Genomic DNA, 20,958 nt, shown 5'->3' on the forward strand with positions numbered 1-20,958 from the left:
TTCAGCTGGGATTTCAGAATAACTAAGGTACACCTTTCTGCCGAGATAACAGTTTGAATGTACAAATAGAGTTTCTAGATGAGAATGTCATTGCCTAATCGGGAGAAACATATTCAGGTCATGTGCCAGATACAGTTATGCAGGATAGCAGTGTAGGTCCACACAGCCTTTAGGGAAGCAGCATAATACCGGAATCCTGAAAAAGAATCCAGAGACCAGCACGTAAATCTGAAGGAAGCCATCAGAAGATATTTTTCTCTCTTGCAAACCACAATTATTGATTACTCAGTCCTGTGATTCTGAGATGTGAGTTCTTCATTGACTGGATGTACATTTATGAAGGCAGTTGCTCTCTCCATAGCAGTAGTGCATGACATGTTCTGTTTGTCACAGATGCTTGGGTAAGAGAGAGCACCTGTTATTAAATTCATGATGATGTAGAGAACAGGATGGATAAACAGACCATGAAATTGCATTGCGCCTGTCCTGTGCTGCCAAACACTCAAAAATTAAGCCTCAGATAGAGATCATTTTTAAACTCTGGTTTTTTTGAAAACAGAGAATGAGTTCTTTTTATTTGCTTTCTGATGCATGAATGGTCAAGAATAACTTTTTATCCCTATGAAGTCTGAGATTTTCACACAACTACATAACTGCTGAGATTTAAGTAAAGTGACAAATTTTCTCATAATTGACAGGGTGAATAGGCATGATATGGTCCCATGGTGCAAAGACTAGAGACTCAAAAATCCCATGTGAGCAGAAAAAGCTAGATGTGGAAGCTCAGGCTGCAGCTTATGCTCTTTCTTTAGTTGTGATTAAAACACAACAATCATGAGGGAACAAATTGGACTCCATTCTGTGTGTGTATAAACTTCAGTGCACTATGGCAGTGCCACCTGCTCAGAGTTTTTTCTTTTTTAATGCAGCTTTCGTACTGAATAGAGAACGGAGTTACCTGGGGAAAAGCAGTAAACTTGCATATATGCTTATGATAGCTGAGGATTAGGAGGGAGGAAATGGGTGACTCAGGTTTGCTTCTGAAGAGAAACACTAAAGCAAAGCTGGTTCCTAAGAGCAGGGAACAGGAAGAATATTTGGGAGGAGTATGCAACTGATTTCTGTGTGGGGTGGGGAAAAATAGTGTTTACTGTCTCAAGAAGACTCTGCAAGTTCGGCTGCAGATGTAGATGTAATTGTCTAAACAGGTGATTCTGGGCCCCAATTGGGCCTTTGACCCATGAGTTTATCTCAATTTCTTCAGTAAAGGGGAAAAAAATCATCGCAACTGGCACCATTTGGTATTGAGAGATGAGCAATTGGGACCCTAAAGAGGAGAGCAGCTGAGCATTTCACAGATTCTATTTTCACTATTTATAAACAGTTCTTTAGCTGGCATTTTTCTTGCCTCCACTCTCTCACATTTTATTCTCTTTATTGTGTACATAGATCCCTAAAAATATTTATGGGCCAAAGTAAAAGTTCTATCTGAAAAAATCAGTAATGTCATCGTAATTCATCTTCATCATTTGTTCCTCTCAGGTACTACAGTCAAGGCCATGCAGTTTGTGTCAGTATTTGCTACAGAGCTTAAATATTTGTCCTCTCTCCATATATTTTCCCTTCCTGAAGATGTAACATCAACTCTAAGCAACTAGCAGATTAGCTCATGCACACAGAGATACAAATCCCTTTGCCTGTTCACTGAGTTGCCTCACAAGAGATATAAATTGGGTAGTTGATGATGCAAAAAAAAGTTGATAGTTACTTGCCTCAGATCTACACATATAATTATCCTGTTTTTACATGAAGAGATATTAAATGTTAGTATAAGTTTCTGTAAATGTGCACACAGGTTTTTGAATACAAAATCCTGACTTGTGGTTCTCTTTGTTGAGTAGAGTGAACTAGATCAAACACAGTATTTTAAAGCATCCTTTAGCTGTCTTTCCTCCTCACTACACAGTTTATGTGCTTTGACTGCACTTTCTCTAGTCTATAAGCCACTGCAGAAATTTCAGCCACTGAGCAGCTGCGTGCATGCTTGAATGAAGAGTTCACTATTACAAGTGTCAGCAGGAGAAGATATAAATAGAGCTTTTTTCCTCCTTGTTGTCATGGTACTGTGTTTCTGTTGGATACCCCAAGTCACACATGGCCATTTCTTCTTCAAGTCTAGTATAAAGGGAATACATTTAAACTGTGTTTAGTGCTACAGTTTTGGATCATACAGAGAATTTGATAGAAGGTATGGATTGCAGCGATTTACATGTAGTGCTTAGTGGGACAAGATATGTCAAGACAAATTAATTGCCGATCTTGCTGCTGTCCAGACTGCAGTGTTGATTCTCTGGCAATTGGTCTTTTGCTGCAGAAATTGCCTTTATCGTCTCCGATGAGGAAATATATTGAAATAGCTGACAAAAATCCCCTTTTATAGAACTGTTAAGTTTCAGTCTGAGCATGAAGTTCTTTTGGCATTGTGCTGCTCTGCTGACACATGCAGATCTCACATCTGCAATGAAGAGCTGCTGCTGTTGCCACATCACAAACCAAATGCAGCTGTCTAACAGATCTGGAGATCTGGTGGATCGGTTGGTTTGCCTGACCCTTGGAATTCCTGACTGGGAGAGGAACAGCTTTCCTAGGTATAGCAAGAATATGCATCTGTCATCATGTGAACTGTCATGTGTGATTGGCATCACACATTAGGATCCCTTGAATCTGAGTGGTCTTCATTTATTAAGATGTACGAGGACAGATCAGCAATGTGCCCTTGTGGCCAAGAAGGCCAATGGTATCCTGGCATGCATTAGGAAGAGTGTTGCCAGCCAAGGGAGGTGATCCTGCCCCTCTACTCAGCCCTGGGGAGGCCTCATCTCGAGTCCTGTGTCCAGTTGTGGGCTCCCCAGTACAAGAGAGACATGGAGCTACTGGAGAGAGTCCAGCATAGGGCTACAAAGATGATCAGAGGGCTGGAGCACCTGCCCTATGAGGAAAGGCTGTGAGAGCTGGGCCTCTTCAGCCTGGGGAAGAGAAGACTGAGGGGGGGGGATCTTATCAATGTGTATAAGTACCTGAAGGGAAGGTGTCAAGGGGATGAGGTCAAACTCTTTTCAGTTGCCCCATGTGACAGGACAAGAGGCAATGGGCAGAAATTGAAGCACAGGAAGTTCCGCCTGAACGTGAGGTGGAATTTCTTCACTGTGAGAGTGACAGAGCACTGGAACAAGTTGACCAGAGAGGTTATGGCGTCTCCTTCTCTGGAGATATTCAAGGCCTGCCTGGATGCAACGTTGTCTACCATGCTGTAGGTGACCCTGCTGAGTGGGGAGGTTGAACTAGATGATCTCCAGAGGTCCCTTCCAACCATACTGATTCTATGATTCTATGACAAAATACTCATTAAGCTACTATTCCACATATAGAGTTCATGATGTAATAAGTCCACTTTCCTCCATAATCTGGCCTGGTAGCTGTGAGACTGAGGAAAGACACTGGGAAAATCGAATCTGAGGTGAGGTTTTTTTTGAGGTGGGAGAAGGTTTGGCCTGCTCCAAGAAATGTAAGGACTGGTACAGGATGTCCTTGTTGCATACAAATTGGATTTAATAATATAGTCTCACTTCACTTTTCCAACTCAAGTCAATCATTAAATTGTTCTCAAGAGATAGCCGTCTCATTTTGTCTACAGTTCCTAAAAGAAACTTTGTCTTTGCATTGCCTATGTTCATGTCTGTTAAAGGACTACTGTGGGTAGTAGTAAATCACAATTTATGCCAAAAATAAGATAGGAATAAGATAAGATAAGAATCTGTGCATATCTTCCCTTACACTGGTTTGCTTTCTGATAAAGGACTACCCTGCATGGTGCTCCATCTGCTGCTATTCAGAGAGGTGCCAATATTACAGTTTGGCATACAGAAGGCTGCTACTTCATGTTAGTCTCTGTTGCTATCAGACATTGGTGTCTGCCTTGTTCTGAGTGCATTTACACGTAGAGTGTTCATAGAATAATTAAGATGCTAGTCAGTCATCTCCTTAAAAATCAAATGACATTTCAAAACAAATGAACCAATTTTATATGCGTGTGTACACATATACATAAAATTACAATGGGAAACAAAAGATTAAAGGTTAATTCAGTGTTTAAATATTTAAAAATATATTCTACATGTAGATCCTCCCAGATGTTAGCACAAAATTCCTTTTCATGTGAAGGATTCAAGAAGAAACAGTATTACCTTTAGCTGCTGTAATTGTTAAGATCTTTTGAATACCTATATTCTCTGATGGCTTGTCCTGGGCATAGGACAAATTTTCTGGAAGGAAAATAACTGTAATATCAATCCACACATAATCTGCCTGTGATTTTCTCCCTGCCATTTGATTTAAAGGAATCACAACCACAAGAAATGTGAATTGTTAAAATTTTAATCAAGATAAGATTTTTTTTCTAATTCAGCCTCCATTAAGCAATAATGTAGAAATAAAGTGCATTTTCCTTATTCTGCTGTCAAACATCTGTTGTACAACCACTGTATTTATGTGCAAAAATTCATTTCCCAAATTTGATCTTCATGTCCATTTTAAGTCATTCCTTCCACTTTTAATATTTCCTTTGGACAAGTGAAATGGCAGGCATATTATAAAAATATCTTTCTGATACTTTGCTGAGAGTATTTGAGTAATGCCTTTCTTGAAAGAGACTTCATTAGCATGCAAATGAGTGGTTCACAAGTATAAAGCAAAGCATCATTTTCTGTGGAAGGAAAAGCTTGATACATTTCTGTAGCGAGGGAGCACCTCTTAGCCAAAAGTCTGTCTGGGACTGTAAAATTAAAATCTGAACAATTAAAATATAAAGTAGGTCATTTATTAACTCTTAAACTGGGATTATAAGGGTGAGTCTTTGCATAACAGGCTCTATTCTGAAAAGGTTAGAGCAATCACAAAGTAACAAAAATGACTCTATCTGGTTTTCTTAAACATGTTAAGTATTGAAATCTTTACAATTGCTATCCGATGAGTGTTTAAGAAAGAGACTGTAGGGCTGGAAACAGAGTAATGGAAGGGATCTACGTCTTTCTTAAAATGGCTGTTGCAGTGCAATGCCATTCATTTTAAGCAACCAACAGTATTGACTTCACCTTTACTTAAATAATCATACTTTTAAAATCTGTAACAGTATATTATTTACCCTCAGGTAATCTCTTTGTTAAATATATTTTGTTTCAGCGTTATATGGTCTTTACAGTGCATTGTTTAGCAGTTTGTAGTTCATGTGATCAAATTCATATCAAGCATTGAACAAATTAGGAGGTGCATAAATACATTAGGAGGTGCATAAATACATTTAAATCATCTTTCAGTAGCGAACCAGAGCGTAACTGCACAAAGATCTATTAACTTCAGTAGAATTACACAGGTACACATCTGCTGAGAACCTAATGAAAAATTTTCACAAAAAGGTTCAAGTAGGTACTGTCTTCTCAATTAACAGAGGAGCCTTTTAGCTGCAGGGAAAGGCAAATGGGTAGAAGCTTTGGAGCCAAGCCATAATATTTCCAGATTTCCAGCTCCCAGTGTGGTCAATCTGGGTCAGCTCATCAGTACAGAAATAATCTCCTTTAAAAGGTTAAAGCACAGATGACTGCAAGTTAACATAATATTTGGATTCGTCTACAATCCAAGAAGTCTTCAAAGTATGGGCCTTGAGACTCCCTGAAAGAGCCAAACTATTCCTGCAGTAGGAGGATGAATGTGGGGTGTCTTCTCAAGGTCATTTCCATTTTCTCCTCAGAGTTTTAATGGATTCTGAAAAAACAGAGAAATTTTATAGCATGCTTATCCAGGGGGCTTATCATATTGTATTAGCAGTTACCCATCACATTTAATTAAGTTTCCTTTTTAGCTGATGTGAAATGTTATAATATTAGCTCCATTCATCTCATATCAGTAAAAAGGAAAAATAATGGGATATGATTCTAACAGGAGATGATAGGAAGCTGTAATGCAAAATGCATATTGTGCAAGGAACAGGGAAGTGCAACTGCCAGGTTCTGTTTTGAGGTCTGCAATATCTTCATCTTCACAGACAGGGTGCAGTTTTCTGTGGAAGGTGTTGAAGTAACACACCTGTCTTAGGCCAGGTTGCTGGCTAGCACTCATATCAGTGAGAATCAAAATAGACATCAGTTAGTATTTACTTAATTGGCTTTCAGACGAGGATAACATTACAGAGGTACTGCGATAAACTAGCCAGAGTAGGTTAGCTGAAGGATTTGGTAGATCTAAATTGATTTCAAACACCTGTACAGTACAGTTTATTAAAAAAAAAATCCTATGAAGAAAAGAAAACCAAACTAGACTAAATAATAATAATAATATCCTTCCTTCCTCTTTATGGTTCACAAACAGAAAAGGCTAGCTTCAGCCTTGATTCTTGAAAAAACAGTAAAATTACCCTTTTATTTGTAATCACAGCCACAGGGAGCCAGGGAAACAAATTCCAAATCTGAAGTTCTGTGCACAGAGCTGCATCTAACCTCTGAGACCAGACACTGCATTTTTCACTCTCTGAAGCTTTGTGCATTTTTTTAAAAGAAGAACCAAACAGAAAGCTTCATACTGCAGTCATCTAGCCTGGAGATTATGATGGTTTGGGCTGCTGGGATGAGAACCATATAGGAGAGGAAGAGTTGAAGCCTGTAACCTAAATGTAGAATGAAAAAAAAAGTGTTATCTCTGAAGACTATTTCTTCAGAATCTGTGATCTATTACTATGTTATTCTTGCTAAACATACACATTCAGTGCTAAAAGCACTGAAATAAACATGTCCCTTTTTTTCTCACTACCACTTCAATTGTCCAACTAATTAGTTTAAAAGCAAGTTCTGTTTTGCAAGACTAAAATTGATGCTGCAGGGTTCCTTAGTTATTGCCTTTCTGTTAATTTGTTCAACTAAATAATTAAATAATTCAGTTAAAAAGATGGGATTTCTTTTACCTACCAGCACTGGGTTTTAACAGCCATGCTGAGCTCTTTCCTCTCTATGCACCAATAATAATATGGACTCTGCTAAAGGAGGTGCCTATCTGCAGCAGGTTTTCACAGCTGTAAAGATTGATGGACATGAATAAAAACATGCTAGCCATTATCAGGAGGTCTGATGTGGATTATATGGTAGGAGAACATCTAATCTTGTCTTCCATCTTCCCTTCAGGCTAACCTGAATTCCCCTGACCTTCAGGTTTCCTGCTTTGGGGAATCAGTCACAGGCAGTCATAGAAATAGTGACTGTAATGGCCACAGACAAGAGTCGAAGTTATGGATCTTACGATCACCCCATAGAAGCAGAGTGGCCTCCAGTGGTAGGAGGAGGCCACATAGATAGCATGACTGTGTTCTCAAATTCAGTTCAGTAGCTCATCTAGCAGAGAATATAGAGGGGCTGTCTGCAGAATGCAGTTACATGCTGCAGCACCAGCCAGCAAACTCTGCTCCATCTGTGCTGCCTCCTTTTCCCCTTCATAGTAAGATTTATGATGTTCTGTGAGCCTGTTGTCCTTTGCATAAAGGTGCTTATATGCAATAATTAAATTATTTTTTGTTAAAATTTGACAGAACACAGTAACCAGAACTAGCTTTCCATAATAGAAAGCACGCAGTGCACTAATCTGTTCCTAGCGTTTGGATCTCTGGCTTCTGAAATGGCTTTTGTTTTCCTTGCAGAAGCTCACACTCTTTATCATGGAGGCAGCACCCTTACACAGTACCAGTCAAATGAAAGCAGTTAGAACACAATCTACATAGACAGAGGGTCTTGTATGTGTCTTAAACTTTTGTAGACAATCTACTTCTTTATTTATATGCCTCCCAGTCTCATTCTCTTCCTTTTTGTTCACCTAAGATTGATTCCTGGAGTGGTGGCCTAGTCTTCCATTACTGAACTCTACCTGGTCTTTCCTCAAAAAGCTCTGCAAATTTGCTTATGCTTAGTTGATTTATAATGTAGATTGGAGAGGAAGTATCGTAAATCTGCCTAAATAGGAACACAAAATAAAGCTGAACTTTTCCCCCTGCCTCCCTGCCTCCACCTGTATGAATTATTATCCTTCTGTYTGCTGAGTGTCTCCTGGAGCTGAGGGAGACCTCAGTAATCCACTGTGCAGGCCTTGCACATAAAATCAATAACCACATGATAACAACAGGAAACAAAAAAATACTTCAAAAGAAGACAAGGCTGGAGCTAGCAAATACGGTTAAACAAGCATCCATACTCAAATCATTTTGAGTATTACATTTCCTTTTCAATATGTTTGAGTTGTTTTACTTTGAATAAATGACTTTATGTTTGCAGGTAGTGAGAGATGTATTTGCTCATAATAACTGCTAAGAAGCTGGTTTAATGTAACAAAATATAGGAACTTATATAGGTGTTATTCTTAAAGCTAAAACCTAAATTGCATTCCCGCCAACTGAAAATTAGAAAAAAATGAAATCAATACTGGCTTTTCATCACAGTAAATATAACAAAATAACAGAGTACCTTGAAGTTAAGATAGCAGCAACTTCTGATATTTTGAACTTCAAATTGCAGAGCAAATGATGCTGAGGGCTGCATAGTAAAACCCAGGAACAGCAGGAAGGATCAGTTTTTGCAGAGATACATAGAGCAAAGCTCTCAAGCATGTTTTTAGGTCCCTACCTAAATTGACCTGGTTTTCAGGTGTGTCAAGGAAATTCAGGAATTGGGGAGGGGGGGGGATTGGGGGAGAACTGGGGATGTTTCAGAGAAACATCAGCCACTGTCTCCACCAGCGGACTTGAGGCCACTTTGGCCACTAGCAGGTGGGAGCCATTGGGCTTGTCAGCAGGTGGGCTTGCCATGGTCAGCCCCATGGGGCCCTGCAAGTGGCAGCAGAGCAGAGAAGTGGACTCAGACAGGGGGAGCAGATCCACCACCGGGCCCAAGGGGAAGGAACATCCCAAGCTGGCTTGGCAATCCCCACCCAGCATACATGTGGCTGCAGCCAGGGGTTAGAGAGAGAGAAGCTCCTCCACCACCACATATACACACACACAGCTCCGATGTCCCTGCATTACTCAGTACCCTGTTTGCATCAAAACAAGGGCACAACGGTTGGTGCTCTAACTGCTCATGCTGTATTTATAAAGTGCATTTATAAGATGAAAATCATGGAGTTTTAAGTATGAATTCTTAAAAATCGTTACCATGGGCCTGCAGACCTTGCCAAAAGCACAAATAAAAATCTATGTACCACAGGCTGCAGGAGCTGTCTCCCTCGACAACTCCTGCATGTGATGCAAATATTCGTATGCTGCATCCCCCAGAGTCCAGCATCTGATTGCTGCTGGAAGGACAATACAGAGCAGCCTAGATGTGACTATGCAGTTTCAGTGAGGCAGCAGATAAAGGTGTAGTTCTCAGTTTGGTGAGGAAAAGGTTAACGCTTTTGCTGAGTAAGAAGTAACAGACAAATTCTGCCAGTGGGAGCAGGGATGGCTGTAGGTACAGCATTAGAAAGATGTTACCTGAGAAGGTTGATGGCTTTGCTGGTGGAAAAGCCTCTTTTTGTGAAGAGAGAGTGATAAGAGCTTGGGGCTGCAGAAGCCTTACTCTGCTTGCCTGCTCAGCAACTGTGAGAAGCCATTTACCCTGTGTTGTGCTCTGGCCACAGGAGGTCTGTAAGAACAAGCAAGTCCATCTTTTGCTTTTAAACATCTCAGAATATGCAGGCAGAGCTACTTGGTATCTGAGACAACTTTAATACACAGACATATAAGATTGTTTTCTTATTATGAGATAAATCATCACTATTTAAATTAAATTTAAATGTCAGCATGAGCAGTAACCTGAGACTGAACGGGAAGTGACTCCCATGCCTGCCCCCTACTTTGTAGCTGGATGCTGGAGCAGTGGGGGGTTAGGGATCTCACACAACATATGTGCTATAATTACCCTGTTTAATGTTACTGACTTTAAATCCAGGCAAGGGATTAAAGATATAGACTCTTTGATGAGGAGAACATTTCATTTTTTCATTCCTTTTGTCTCTAAATCATTGATCAGAACAGGTCAAACAGATGGAAGGGCAGAGAGCAAGAATTATTTATGTGTTTTTCCTTTAAGATTCTCTATAAGATTCCCTTTAAGATGAAATGGTCCTTAGAGATGGCTGAGACTGTTTGTCAAACTGGTAGTTAAAATGGTTCAGCTTTGTTCTGGCTGAATCATTTCCCCATCTTTCAGTTCAGTATCTGTCACTTTTAATGCTGATGATGGATTTTAACTTGCTTTTTTGATTTGTTGTTTTTTTTTAAAAAAAAAAAAAAAAAAAAAAGATTAAATGGGCATTTTAATCCAGAAAAGGCTTAGGAAAGATCAGTGAAGCCAAAATGTCTGCAGAGATCCTCAGAATGACACAGAGAGGGTTTTTCAATGCATGCTGCTTGTATTTGATGTGCTGCTTCGGAATCAGTTCAGAATGTCAGACTCTTTATGACAGTGAATATTCATTATGCCTGCCAGAGGCAGAAGCTACACTCAGCACAGCATCAGCAGAGAAGGCATGGAAGGGAGAAATCAGGTTAACAACTAGCTTTCTCTGCAATTTGTTTTCTGCTTATAGCCTGATCTCCATTTTAAATAAATTCATTTGATAATTGTATTGCTACTGTGACCTGGGGACAGAAGGATCTGTGATTAATGACAAGGGCTATTTCTAAGCTCATAGTGGCTTTAGTCAGCGTGTTCTGGTGGCTGGAAAAATTATTCAAAGAGATTTCATTTGAATTCAATAATACTAGATGGTTTGATTGAAAGCTCTTGTCTAAATGACCTCTTCAGTCCATGAGCCACCAAATTTTTAGAGACAAAGTGGTGAATGAGGAAGGGTGGAACAGAATGAAAGCAAGCTGCTGTCTTGGCTGAGTATGTCACATCATCAGAAACGTCTCCACAGGGAGACAAAGCTGCACAGAAATGCCTCCCCGCTTTCCCCCTTCACCAGAGGCACATCTGTTCTCACACTGACTTAGTCGTCTTCTGACAAAGGTTCTTTAGGAAAGCAGAAGAGAAAACATACATGACACTCATAATGTATGGTCAGCTTGCATTAGCGGAAGTGAGCACCACCTGTTCCTAGTAAACACCAGATTGTAGCTTTGGGGCTATACAGGGACAGGAAGATCACACATAGCCCCTCAAAAGAGAGTATTGTCACTGGGATTAAAAGCTCTGCACTCTTTACCTAGACTTGATACAGTATTGATTTATGGGCTGAATGATGCGATGTTCTGAGAAGGCATTTTTCCCCAACTGTAGAATACATCTCGATTTCACACTGTTTGTACTGATCACTCAGCATTTTGACTTTATTCCACTTACATATCAGCTCATATGGTTTACAAGCTGATGAAAGGCAACTCTTCAACTGAGTGCATTCACAAATTTTGCCTTTGAAAAGACAGCACTGTAAATCTCAGTGACAGACCCGTATTTCAGAGTCTTTCCACAGAACGTTATTCAAGACCCAATCTGCAGCTATCATTGCTGTCCTGACTGATATGTGGCCTTCTAAGGAGTGGAAATGAAGCATCCTTTACAGTATTACTGATTTCACTTGGGTATTTTTGAACAGATGGCACCAATGCCTGCCTAAACACACAGAGAGATCAGGGCCGAGAAAGTGGCCACATCTTGCAAATCGTTGAACAGGATTTTTATGACTGTCACTATTAAAGAGATTAGTTTCCTACTTTTTTTTTTTTTTTTTTTTTGAATATTCTGGCATGATCTTCGGTAAAACATCCCCCAAGCCATGATGTTGCTTGCTTTGCTTCTGAGCTTACACTTTGAGAGAGCTTCTGAGAGCACTTTGCATTAACCACCCAAGAATTAGTTGTCTAGTTTAAATTGGCTGTCTGGGCATTATTTGTAGCTAATGAAGCAAGGCAAGACAACTCCAGGAGAGAGAGGACAGGGACACAGATAATTCATTCTATCTAAAAAAATACGCATTTAAACTAGGTCAGTTGAACCACTGCCTGAGGGTGATTATCTATAGACTGTATTGAGAACTAGATTATATGGTTTAGACTAGATACCTACTATTTAGRTGGCTGAAGGTAGGATGGGGAAACCTCACTCTCTGTATTACATCTAAGAAAAAAAAAAAAAAAGAATAGAGGCCCACAATGTAGGTACTAAAGTTAACTTTTAGGGATCCCATTCCTTGTAGTATGTGCCTGGACTCCCTGTACCCAGCATGGGGAAAGTTGAAAGCTGATTATCTTTGAAAAATCTGTACACTGAGATCAGGACTACTTAGAGCACAGAAAAGAGAAGCACTGTGCTCAGCAGGCAATTCATCCCACCTACAACCTGCTCCCTTTCTGAGATCTTTGAGTTTATGACACCTGCATGGCACTGGGTTTTTATAGGACTTGTTGAATATAGGCTTACTGAATGTAATTTGTGTGCTTTTCAAGTCATGTGAGAGGTAGAAGGCTGCAGCATATGACCCATAAGTGCTTCTGGAAGAAAAAAAGTAGCTATATACTATATCCTACTGATTCAAGCTTTCAGCTAGTTGCTATTAGAATGTGGTTTTGCATCTATGTCTGCCTATTCATTTCAGGTAACAGCCACTGGATAGAAAAATAAGTATTTAAAAGTCCTTTCTTCGCAACTAAACATATGAACTACTCAACATCAATCTCTCTTTTTGTAGCTCCCTCTCAGAAGTATGCTAAGACACTTGTATTTTGATCAGAGCACAAAAAGATGGAAGAGGTGAAAAGTTCATCCTTCATTTTAGTATGCAGACACAGAGATGAAGAAGCATAAGGTGCTACAGATTCCTAGATTCTGGCTCTGGTGCATGCATACATTTTAAAAATGAATTATTTGGCCATTGAACGTGAAGGCTGCCATATTCCTTCAGAATAAGACAAGGAGGCAGGGGAGCAGCCCCTAAAGTAACCTATTATGAAACATCAAAAAGTGGCCAGTCTGTATTTTTGTGTTGACCTTGACAAAAACCTGTTTAGCTCAAGGAAGAAGAGAAAAGAAGTATAGCATTTTAAATTAAGTAGTATAAATATAGGAGGAGGATTTACTTTATATAGATATTTCTCTAAGTTTAATAAACAACTTTAAAGCATTTAGTAAGAGCCAGAAAATAGGCAAGAGAAGCATAACTAATCTTGTTAAATGTAAAATAGCATTTAAATGGAAAGTTTTTGTTCTTAAATTCCCACTGATTAGAAACAGAATAGCTGTTTAAGGGGGCTTTGGAAACTAGAAGGTAAGTGACATTTATCCTTGATCTGAAATGCCTAAACGTACAGCACTGTTGGTACAGCTGAACTGTGACCTTCCAGCCTGCCAATCCAGATAAACACACATGTTATCAGATAAATCAAGCAGAAATTAAATTTCCTGAGAAGACTGCTGAAGCTCCACTCTTAGGAAATGATGATTATTAACTCATTAAGTTCTTTCTGTCTCTGTCTTTTTGTACGTGACTTCTCCACACAGCTGTAAGCGTAATTAGTTTCCTTTGGCTTAGTGAGTATTATGGAGTATTAATATGTTTAGTTTATAACAACAATAAACATATTAAAGGACCAGGAAAAATCACAGAAATGTAGGCAAACCCTTTAGTTTTTTGTTTGACAGAATCCTGATTCCAGAGTAGATATGATGGGTTTGTTGAGTTTGGTTGCATTATATCAGAAGGATTTGTGATAAATGCTTCTAACTTCATCTGGTGAGTGGATTTGTCTAGGCAGAACCAGATTAAAGGGTCAGTGTCCTGTTTTGAATTAGATTTCAATAACGCAGACGTGTATATGCACCGTTAGGCTGATAGTTTTCATGCAAAGAAAAAAAGACACTGTACCTCAAGGATACTTGTATCCTTAAATGGGTCTTGCAGGTTATCATATTTATGTGGTAAGATGGTTAATATAAAATCATTGTCATTGCCTCATGTCCTAGTAAAGTCAAATGGCACTGTGGTCCATAGAGCATTGTAACCCTATACACTTCGAAGCAGTTTCTAGACTATTCACTGTTAGAGGATTCTCCCCAGCCCAGAACAAGGAGAGTTCAAAACTGATTAGAGGGGCTTTTTAGCTGTTCCTCCGCCAGCAACAGGAAAAGAGCAGTGGATCTGGGCCAGTGTTATTTGGAATAAGTGCTGCATGGTGTTGTTGGGAAGGAGAAAGGTCTTATTGTCAAATAGGGCTTAATTTATTCTGTACAGTGTGAAAGCTCATATTTTTATATTGCTGAAGAGCGACAATAGATTCATAGTTTGGAAATAGGCCAAGACACACAATGTTCAGCTAAGTAACTTATTATTTCAAAGAAACAAAAGATATGAAATATACCTGGCCAAAATACTTTATTTAACAGAAATGAAAATATTTTACTTAACAGAAATGAAGGCTGAAAGTTCGTATTAATGTATTGGGTAGGAAAGGACTTGTTAGGATGTAGCCATTATCAACAACAAACATTTAAAAACCCTGAAATTGATAGGTAAGGCTATTAAAAATTAAGAAAAGCTACAATTTACAAAAAAATGTATAGTAAGTTCCATGTTAACAATAACTTTAAAAAGAAATTTGAGAATAGAAAGATTAAAGTAACAACTTCACCAGTTCCTGGGGAGAATATAAACTCCAAGTCAAATCTTCATGGCTGAAAACAGGTTTAAGGGAAAAAGAAGTGTACAGGCTCTTCTATTCCTTAATTAAACATTACATTGTAAAAACAGTCATATCCCCCTTTTACAAAGATTGCATATGACAAATACATTATAGAGGTGGCCTCAAAGATAGTTCTGATGTATCGTGTATACAGAATCCTTTGGGTCTGGAACATGAATATACTGCATAAGTATGAAAAACAAAGCTCAAAAGGAATCATGCTTTCCAGAGATGTTTGTTTTGTTACTAGACAGGAGAAAGATTGTCAAGTAGCAAAATGTCCTCTTTAGTTATTTAATTATGAAAGCCTTATGTTTGCATGTATGACATACATGTTATTTCATGAAATAGGTAATTGTATGAACAACATTACAGAAAATAGAGAATCATAAAACAAGAATCAGCAGTACAGGAGATGCTGTTTTGTTTCATGGAACGATTGCTAAAGTGAATGCAATGAACTCCATTACCACTACAGTGGTGTAGAACAGTCAGTACATGAGGTTCATTGGATAGCATCTTCTGGTTTGGCAAACACTGGAGATCTCCCCCTAGACTGTGTACTGTGGTTCCTCTTCCTGCCCTTCCTCACCAGTGAGAGACCAAGGATTCCTACTCTGTTTGTTTTCCTCATTCCTGTGCACTGTCTCCTCTTCCAACCCTATGTGGAAAACCCTCTGTACTCTTTTCCCAAGCTTTCTTCATAGTGAAAAAGCTCTTCCTGTTTGGAAGAGCTTTACCTATTCAACAAGACAGCACTGATGCAAACAGGATGATGTTGAGACTTAATCAGATCTGTGGAGCTGGCACTGTGCACGCAGTATTGCAAACATTGGTGTGTAGGCAGTTACAAGTATGCCAGGTCGTATATTTGTAGTATTGCACTTTTAGAGTGTAGAGAAGAACATTCCCATCAGATTTGAGGGCTTTAGAATTAATTTATAAGCATCGAGTTTTCCCCTAAGCAGAATCCTTTAAGTACTTAAAAAGATACAAAAAAGTGAATATGTGGTACCTATTCAAAACTGGGAGTTATTTTAAGTTACAAAGAACTCTCAAAGTTTAAGAAAAAATAAAACAGCTACTTTTTAAGACTTTCCTTATCACAGAAGAACACATCGTGTGCCATATCTCATTACACTAGAAAATTGCTGTTGTTAGAGTAACACACACAAAAAAAATCAATCTGACTGGCTCAATCTTGGAAAAATCAGGGAAGTAAGATTAAAATCTTGCTTCATAATGCAAGCCTAAAGTTAGTGACAGAGCTTCACTTTATATTTGCCTATGTAAAATACTGTGACTCTGTGATTCTGCCATGCCTATTCACAGAAACAACCAGCAAGCTCTAGTGTTTCTTAACCTTGATACTGTTGTACTACAACAGGAAAAAAAGAAAAGAAGCATAATAATATGGACCTTCCAATTTGAGAATTCACTGCTATATTGCTTTCCTTCCAAACAATTTTTGACAGCTCAACACAGTTTTGGCACTAGCCCTCTCTGTTTCTCCATTTCACATACGATTTAATAATTTAGAAGAATTTTCCAAATCTTTTAAAAGAGCCATCACATTCCCTTCCAAAAGGGATCAGGTTGTTAGAGCCTCATCTTGAAAAAGACTGTGAATATTTCTGAGACCAGATCTTGTACCCTAGTTAAAGGAGTTCTGCAGTGTTTCTATGCAGACAATTCAGCTCACTCTCATTTTTGCTCCATGACCTTCTCTGCATATCAGCCGCATTGAATACATACTAGCTTGGTCTCAGGCTCCTTTCTTGGGTGCACCATCTAATTCCCTCCACGGGGAATCCTGAACACAGCTGACAAGATAGTTTGCTAAGGGCCCCAGTATGGATATGCACACTGCCAAGTTTGATAGCCTCTGACTTGACCGGTCAAGTCACAGTCCCAGAAGGCTTAGCACCATCTAACATACCTTTGTGTCATGCAATACACATGCTTGGGTATTGTGCTAAAAAACACCACTTTGATGGCTGCAACACAATGATCTCTATTTCAGACACCTCAAATCCAAAAGAAACATAAAGAATAATTGTATTCAAGGCACCACGTGGGATCCAGCGTGTGTTGGGCCAAGCACTATGTGGGGTGGGTCAGTGTGTACTAGCACTGAACAGTCTGGACCTGAACCAGTCAGTACCACACAGCTGAGCAGCCAGGTTCACACTGCTGCAACCACAGAATCAACACAGACCCAGGCTAAAGCTGTAGCTCTTGAACAGGAATCTGATAGTCACTAGGTGCTTGCTTAATGACGCTTTAAGTTTTTCTTGCTGTTTTTACTTTTTCAGAACCTGAAGCAGGAGAGGTGTCCCCCCCAGTGGGAGCTGGTGTGAACAGCAACAGCTGGACCTTTAAATTTGGACCGGGCAATCCCAAACAAGGTGGTCCTGGTGAGTTGCCAGACAAATTCATTATCCCAGGATCTCCTGCAATCATCTCCATCCGGCAGGAGCCGCCAAACAGCCAAATTGACAAAAGTGACTTCATTACCTTTGGCAAGAAGGAGGAGACCAAGAAAAAGAAGAAAAAGAAGAAGGGAAACAAGACTCAGGAGAAAAAAGAAAAGGGGAACAGCACCACTGAGAACAGTGACCAGTGAGGGGTTTATACTGAAAGAACCCACTTAGCCAGTTTTTGTAATAATGGCGGATTTCTCCTATGTAGCAACTCCCAACTTCTTCCTACTGTTAACAAATTTCCTGTATGTACAGACTTCAGAAAATCAGCAGGAAATTCACAATGTCTGTCTAAATTGCTTAACAGGTTTTGTCTTAAAAGCTTTATTAAGTCTGGTGTTAACTCTTTTTCTCCACTCTGGCTTGTTTTCAGAATCTAAAAAGCAGACACAAGTTTCCTTTCTCCTACGCCGAAAAGGAGAATCTTCACAGTACAGCCAGTGAGAGGTTGGACTCTCTGCACTGTGGTTCCTGTCCTCCTGTCTTGATGAGACTTATAGACAGGTTTAAAAGTTTTAATATTGTGCACCCTATATCTGATTGGAAATATTTGTGTGCAGATGTCAGCTAGGTGATGTGAGATCAGATTATAAGATGCAAGAAGAGCTGATAAATATGCAACAGAGGAAACACCTAAAGAACAAAAATGTTCCAAGATGTTCAGGCTGGGGAGGAAATGTCTGAAAGGAGACGACCAGACTTTTCAAATCTAGAGAAGTAGCTGTGTGGGAATACTGAATCCTGTACATGACGTATTGTACACACTCTTGCAAATTAAACCTCACATTTACAGCTCTTTAAGATACCATAAATTATATCTCTTTCCAAGCCATTGGGAATATTGTCCCTTAAAGCCCTGCATTACCCTGGCAAGGCTAGCCCTCAGAGTGTAAGAAGGGCAGGGCTGACATCCCAGGAATGTAACTGACTGTGATGCTCTGTGTCCCTATTTCCACTCTAACATTATTTTGCACATTATGTCTCTGAAAAGGTCAGAGGTTTTCCACGACACATATGCAAAAGAGAGAGAAAAGAAACATGTTGACTATGCTATTTGTTGTTTAAGATATTTATTTATAAAGAAATATAGCTGTAAATGTAAAAAAGATGCCCTTTAACCCAAACAGAAGTCAGACTAGAGCCATTATAAATTAAATTGCTGCTATTAAAGTGCTTTAGAAAAATTGCCTGAAACATCTGTATTATATCGGCCACTTGCCAATAACAGCTTTATTCTGTCGGGTCACTTGGGGGCTGCCTCTTGCATGTATTAATAAATACAATAATTTTGTTTTGCGTTAATATGCACTTTGAATACACATTTGCAAACAAATTGTCCTATTATGAAGAAACAGAAGCAAACTCCTCACAAATGGATTTACTAACCTGCTAGCTCTGTGCAGTACTTTGGTGTTACCTCCCACACGCCCTTTTCTGATTTTAGTTTTACTTTTATATAAGATTATGAATTGCTGACCCTACTAACACTCATTATGTAAAATTCAAGTACTGTATGTATGCTGTATGCTCTTATAAGAATCCTGAAATATTTATTCTGTGCTTGTGTATGTGAATGTCAATGCAACTATTATTAGGGTGGACTTTAAGCTTTACTGTTGAATGTAAATCCATTATTTCTTTTTTTTTGTACACTTGTGAGAAGGTGGAGTAGTGTTAATTTTTTAAGCCACTGTTGATTATCAGTTTTTGTGTATGAAACACAAGTAAAATATCTTTCTTAAATCGAGACATGCATGCATTTGGGGATTTATTGGTAAGCATCAGGGATGTAAATGGAGACTGACTGTGATGGAGAATGTGGATATAAAGCCAATACATGTTTTTGAAACAGAATATAGCCGATGGGGAATTCCAAGGAGTTTTCTACTTTATTTTACGTTCACAGAATAAAGCTCATATGATATTAATTGAAACTGTTTAAGAAACAGTTGTGAAACTACACAGCTCTAAAATTTTTAAGAGTCCTTTTAATCTAAGATCAAAGAGAACAATTGGATTTCTTGAGACATGCCCTGCATATTTTAAGTTCTCAAACTGCTGACAGTTCAGAATAGGCCAATTACCATTCATTTTTAAAACCTGCAGCAAGTCTTAAGACATCACCGAAGGTAAGACTTTAATAAAAGAGCTTCATGTCTCAAAGCATGACCGTTATGAATCACAAATGGCCTTGTGGTTTATTTAGAATTTTCTTTTGCTACTAGTCTCATATTACTGGCAATAAAAAAAACTATGTTACTTGAGAAAGACATTCACTGATTCAGTTTTGCAGGCTAGCCAAGAAGAAAAAGTATAAGGTGTGCGAGTGGAGGGGGGATGCTATTAATTTTTCAGCCTTGCAAATGATGTGCACGTGTCTTATGTAAGTACAATTAACTTTTTTTCCTTGTGGTGACCTAAAGCAAGAGTTCATAAACTGGAGTTACAGTGTTAATTTGAACACATAAAAGGATGCTGCTGTGTTATACTATAGATCAGAAAGTAGTTCTCATCAATGCCTCTGGCAAAAAATGCACAACATAGATTTAACTCTTACAGGAATCTTTAACATTTTATTTCTTTTTGCTTTTGATTGAATAAATTGACCAAAGGTAGAAGAGAGTATGGGAAAAGTAATAAAAATTTGCACTTATTATTTTTGTTGATCTGTTTTATCATGATTTTCAAGATTTTTGCTAGCGGTCTCATCTTTCCACTTCGTATCTTTTGGATGCTTGTATTTTCCTTTATACAGGCCAGTCTGATTCTTCCATTTTCCATCAATGTTCTGGTTTGAAGGCTTTCTTCTCTCAGAACAGGTAAAGAGCTGTAGCATGTCTCTGATTTGCCCATTTTAACACAAAATTACGTTTGTCAGTGCTGGCATTGACTCAGATGCTTACTGGAGGAAGTCTAAGTAAAACCGCTTGGATTGCCTGGTAAGGAAAAGCAGAATACATGAAGATAAGCATTCCTGTATGGAGGTCTGATAGAACAGAGAACAAACTCCCAGAGAAGGGAGGAAAGGGCTGGAGATGCTTTTGTTGGAATTCTTTAAAATAAGGCTGAATTGCAGCTGTGAAACATACGTTATACAGGTTCACTCTGTATTTTCAGGAGACTGAATCAGATGCCTCACCACATTTTTTAAACATTTTTCTGTTTTTGAACCCTTTACCACAACTGGAATGCTGAGATGTCTGAAGTGAAATTTGGCTATTTCAAAACTAGTATACAAATGATACCATTAGCATCTTCGGTTTCAGATGTCCATGAAGAGAAGAGAAATGTGATTTACTGAATTAATTATTTTTGGAGGACTATGTGTTGGGAATCAGACTCTGGATAACACATTCTTCCAGGCAGTTTGGGGGTTTAGCATTTAAAAAATACCCAGCAATGAGTATCAAGAATCAGAAGTGGCCAAGAATAATAGTAACCAAGAAACAAAATTTTCTTTTATCCTCTTGCTGACAATAAAATGAGCAAGACAAAAGTACATTGCACAAATTTTTAAAAAGGAAAAGAGCTTTTTTTAAAAAAAACAGTTGATTCCACAGTGTTAAACTGTGAATATATTGTTTTTGGAAGTGTGGTTTTTACGCATATAAGGTCAGTGGTCACAATCAATGGATTTTTATTACAGTTAAGACTGAGTTATGTTGCATATTAATTATATCCTATCATTATGAAGATTTCTCATTTTATATTAGACTTGCAAGACAGTCT

At 38.7% G+C, this 20,958-nt stretch overlaps 1 protein-coding gene across 2 annotated transcripts in view; it reads left to right on the forward strand.

Annotated features, from left to right (window-relative positions):
- The window catches only part of PCDHAC2 (protocadherin alpha subfamily C, 2), a 48,153-nt gene extending 29,177 nt beyond the window's left edge, over positions 1-18,976 (forward strand). Inside the window, exons 4-5 of one of the 2 annotated variants that reach the window (XM_085318462.1) lie at positions 17,062-17,163; positions 17,603-18,976. In XM_085318462.1, the coding sequence (XP_085174588.1) occupies positions 17,062-17,163; positions 17,603-17,673 (173 nt within the window). In that variant the 3' untranslated portion in view covers positions 17,674-18,976. Of the gene's footprint in view, positions 1-17,061 lie in introns of both variants that reach the window. The other variant, XM_085318461.1, reaches the window with a different exon arrangement.
- Positions 18,977-20,958: the final 1,982 nt, after the last annotated feature.

The sequence above is a fragment of the Rhea americana genome, unplaced genomic scaffold (genome assembly GCF_003343005.1).
Source record: "Rhea americana isolate MKP2758 unplaced genomic scaffold, rheAme1 scaffold_537, whole genome shotgun sequence".
Taxonomy (NCBI): Eukaryota; Metazoa; Chordata; class Aves; order Rheiformes; family Rheidae; genus Rhea; species Rhea americana.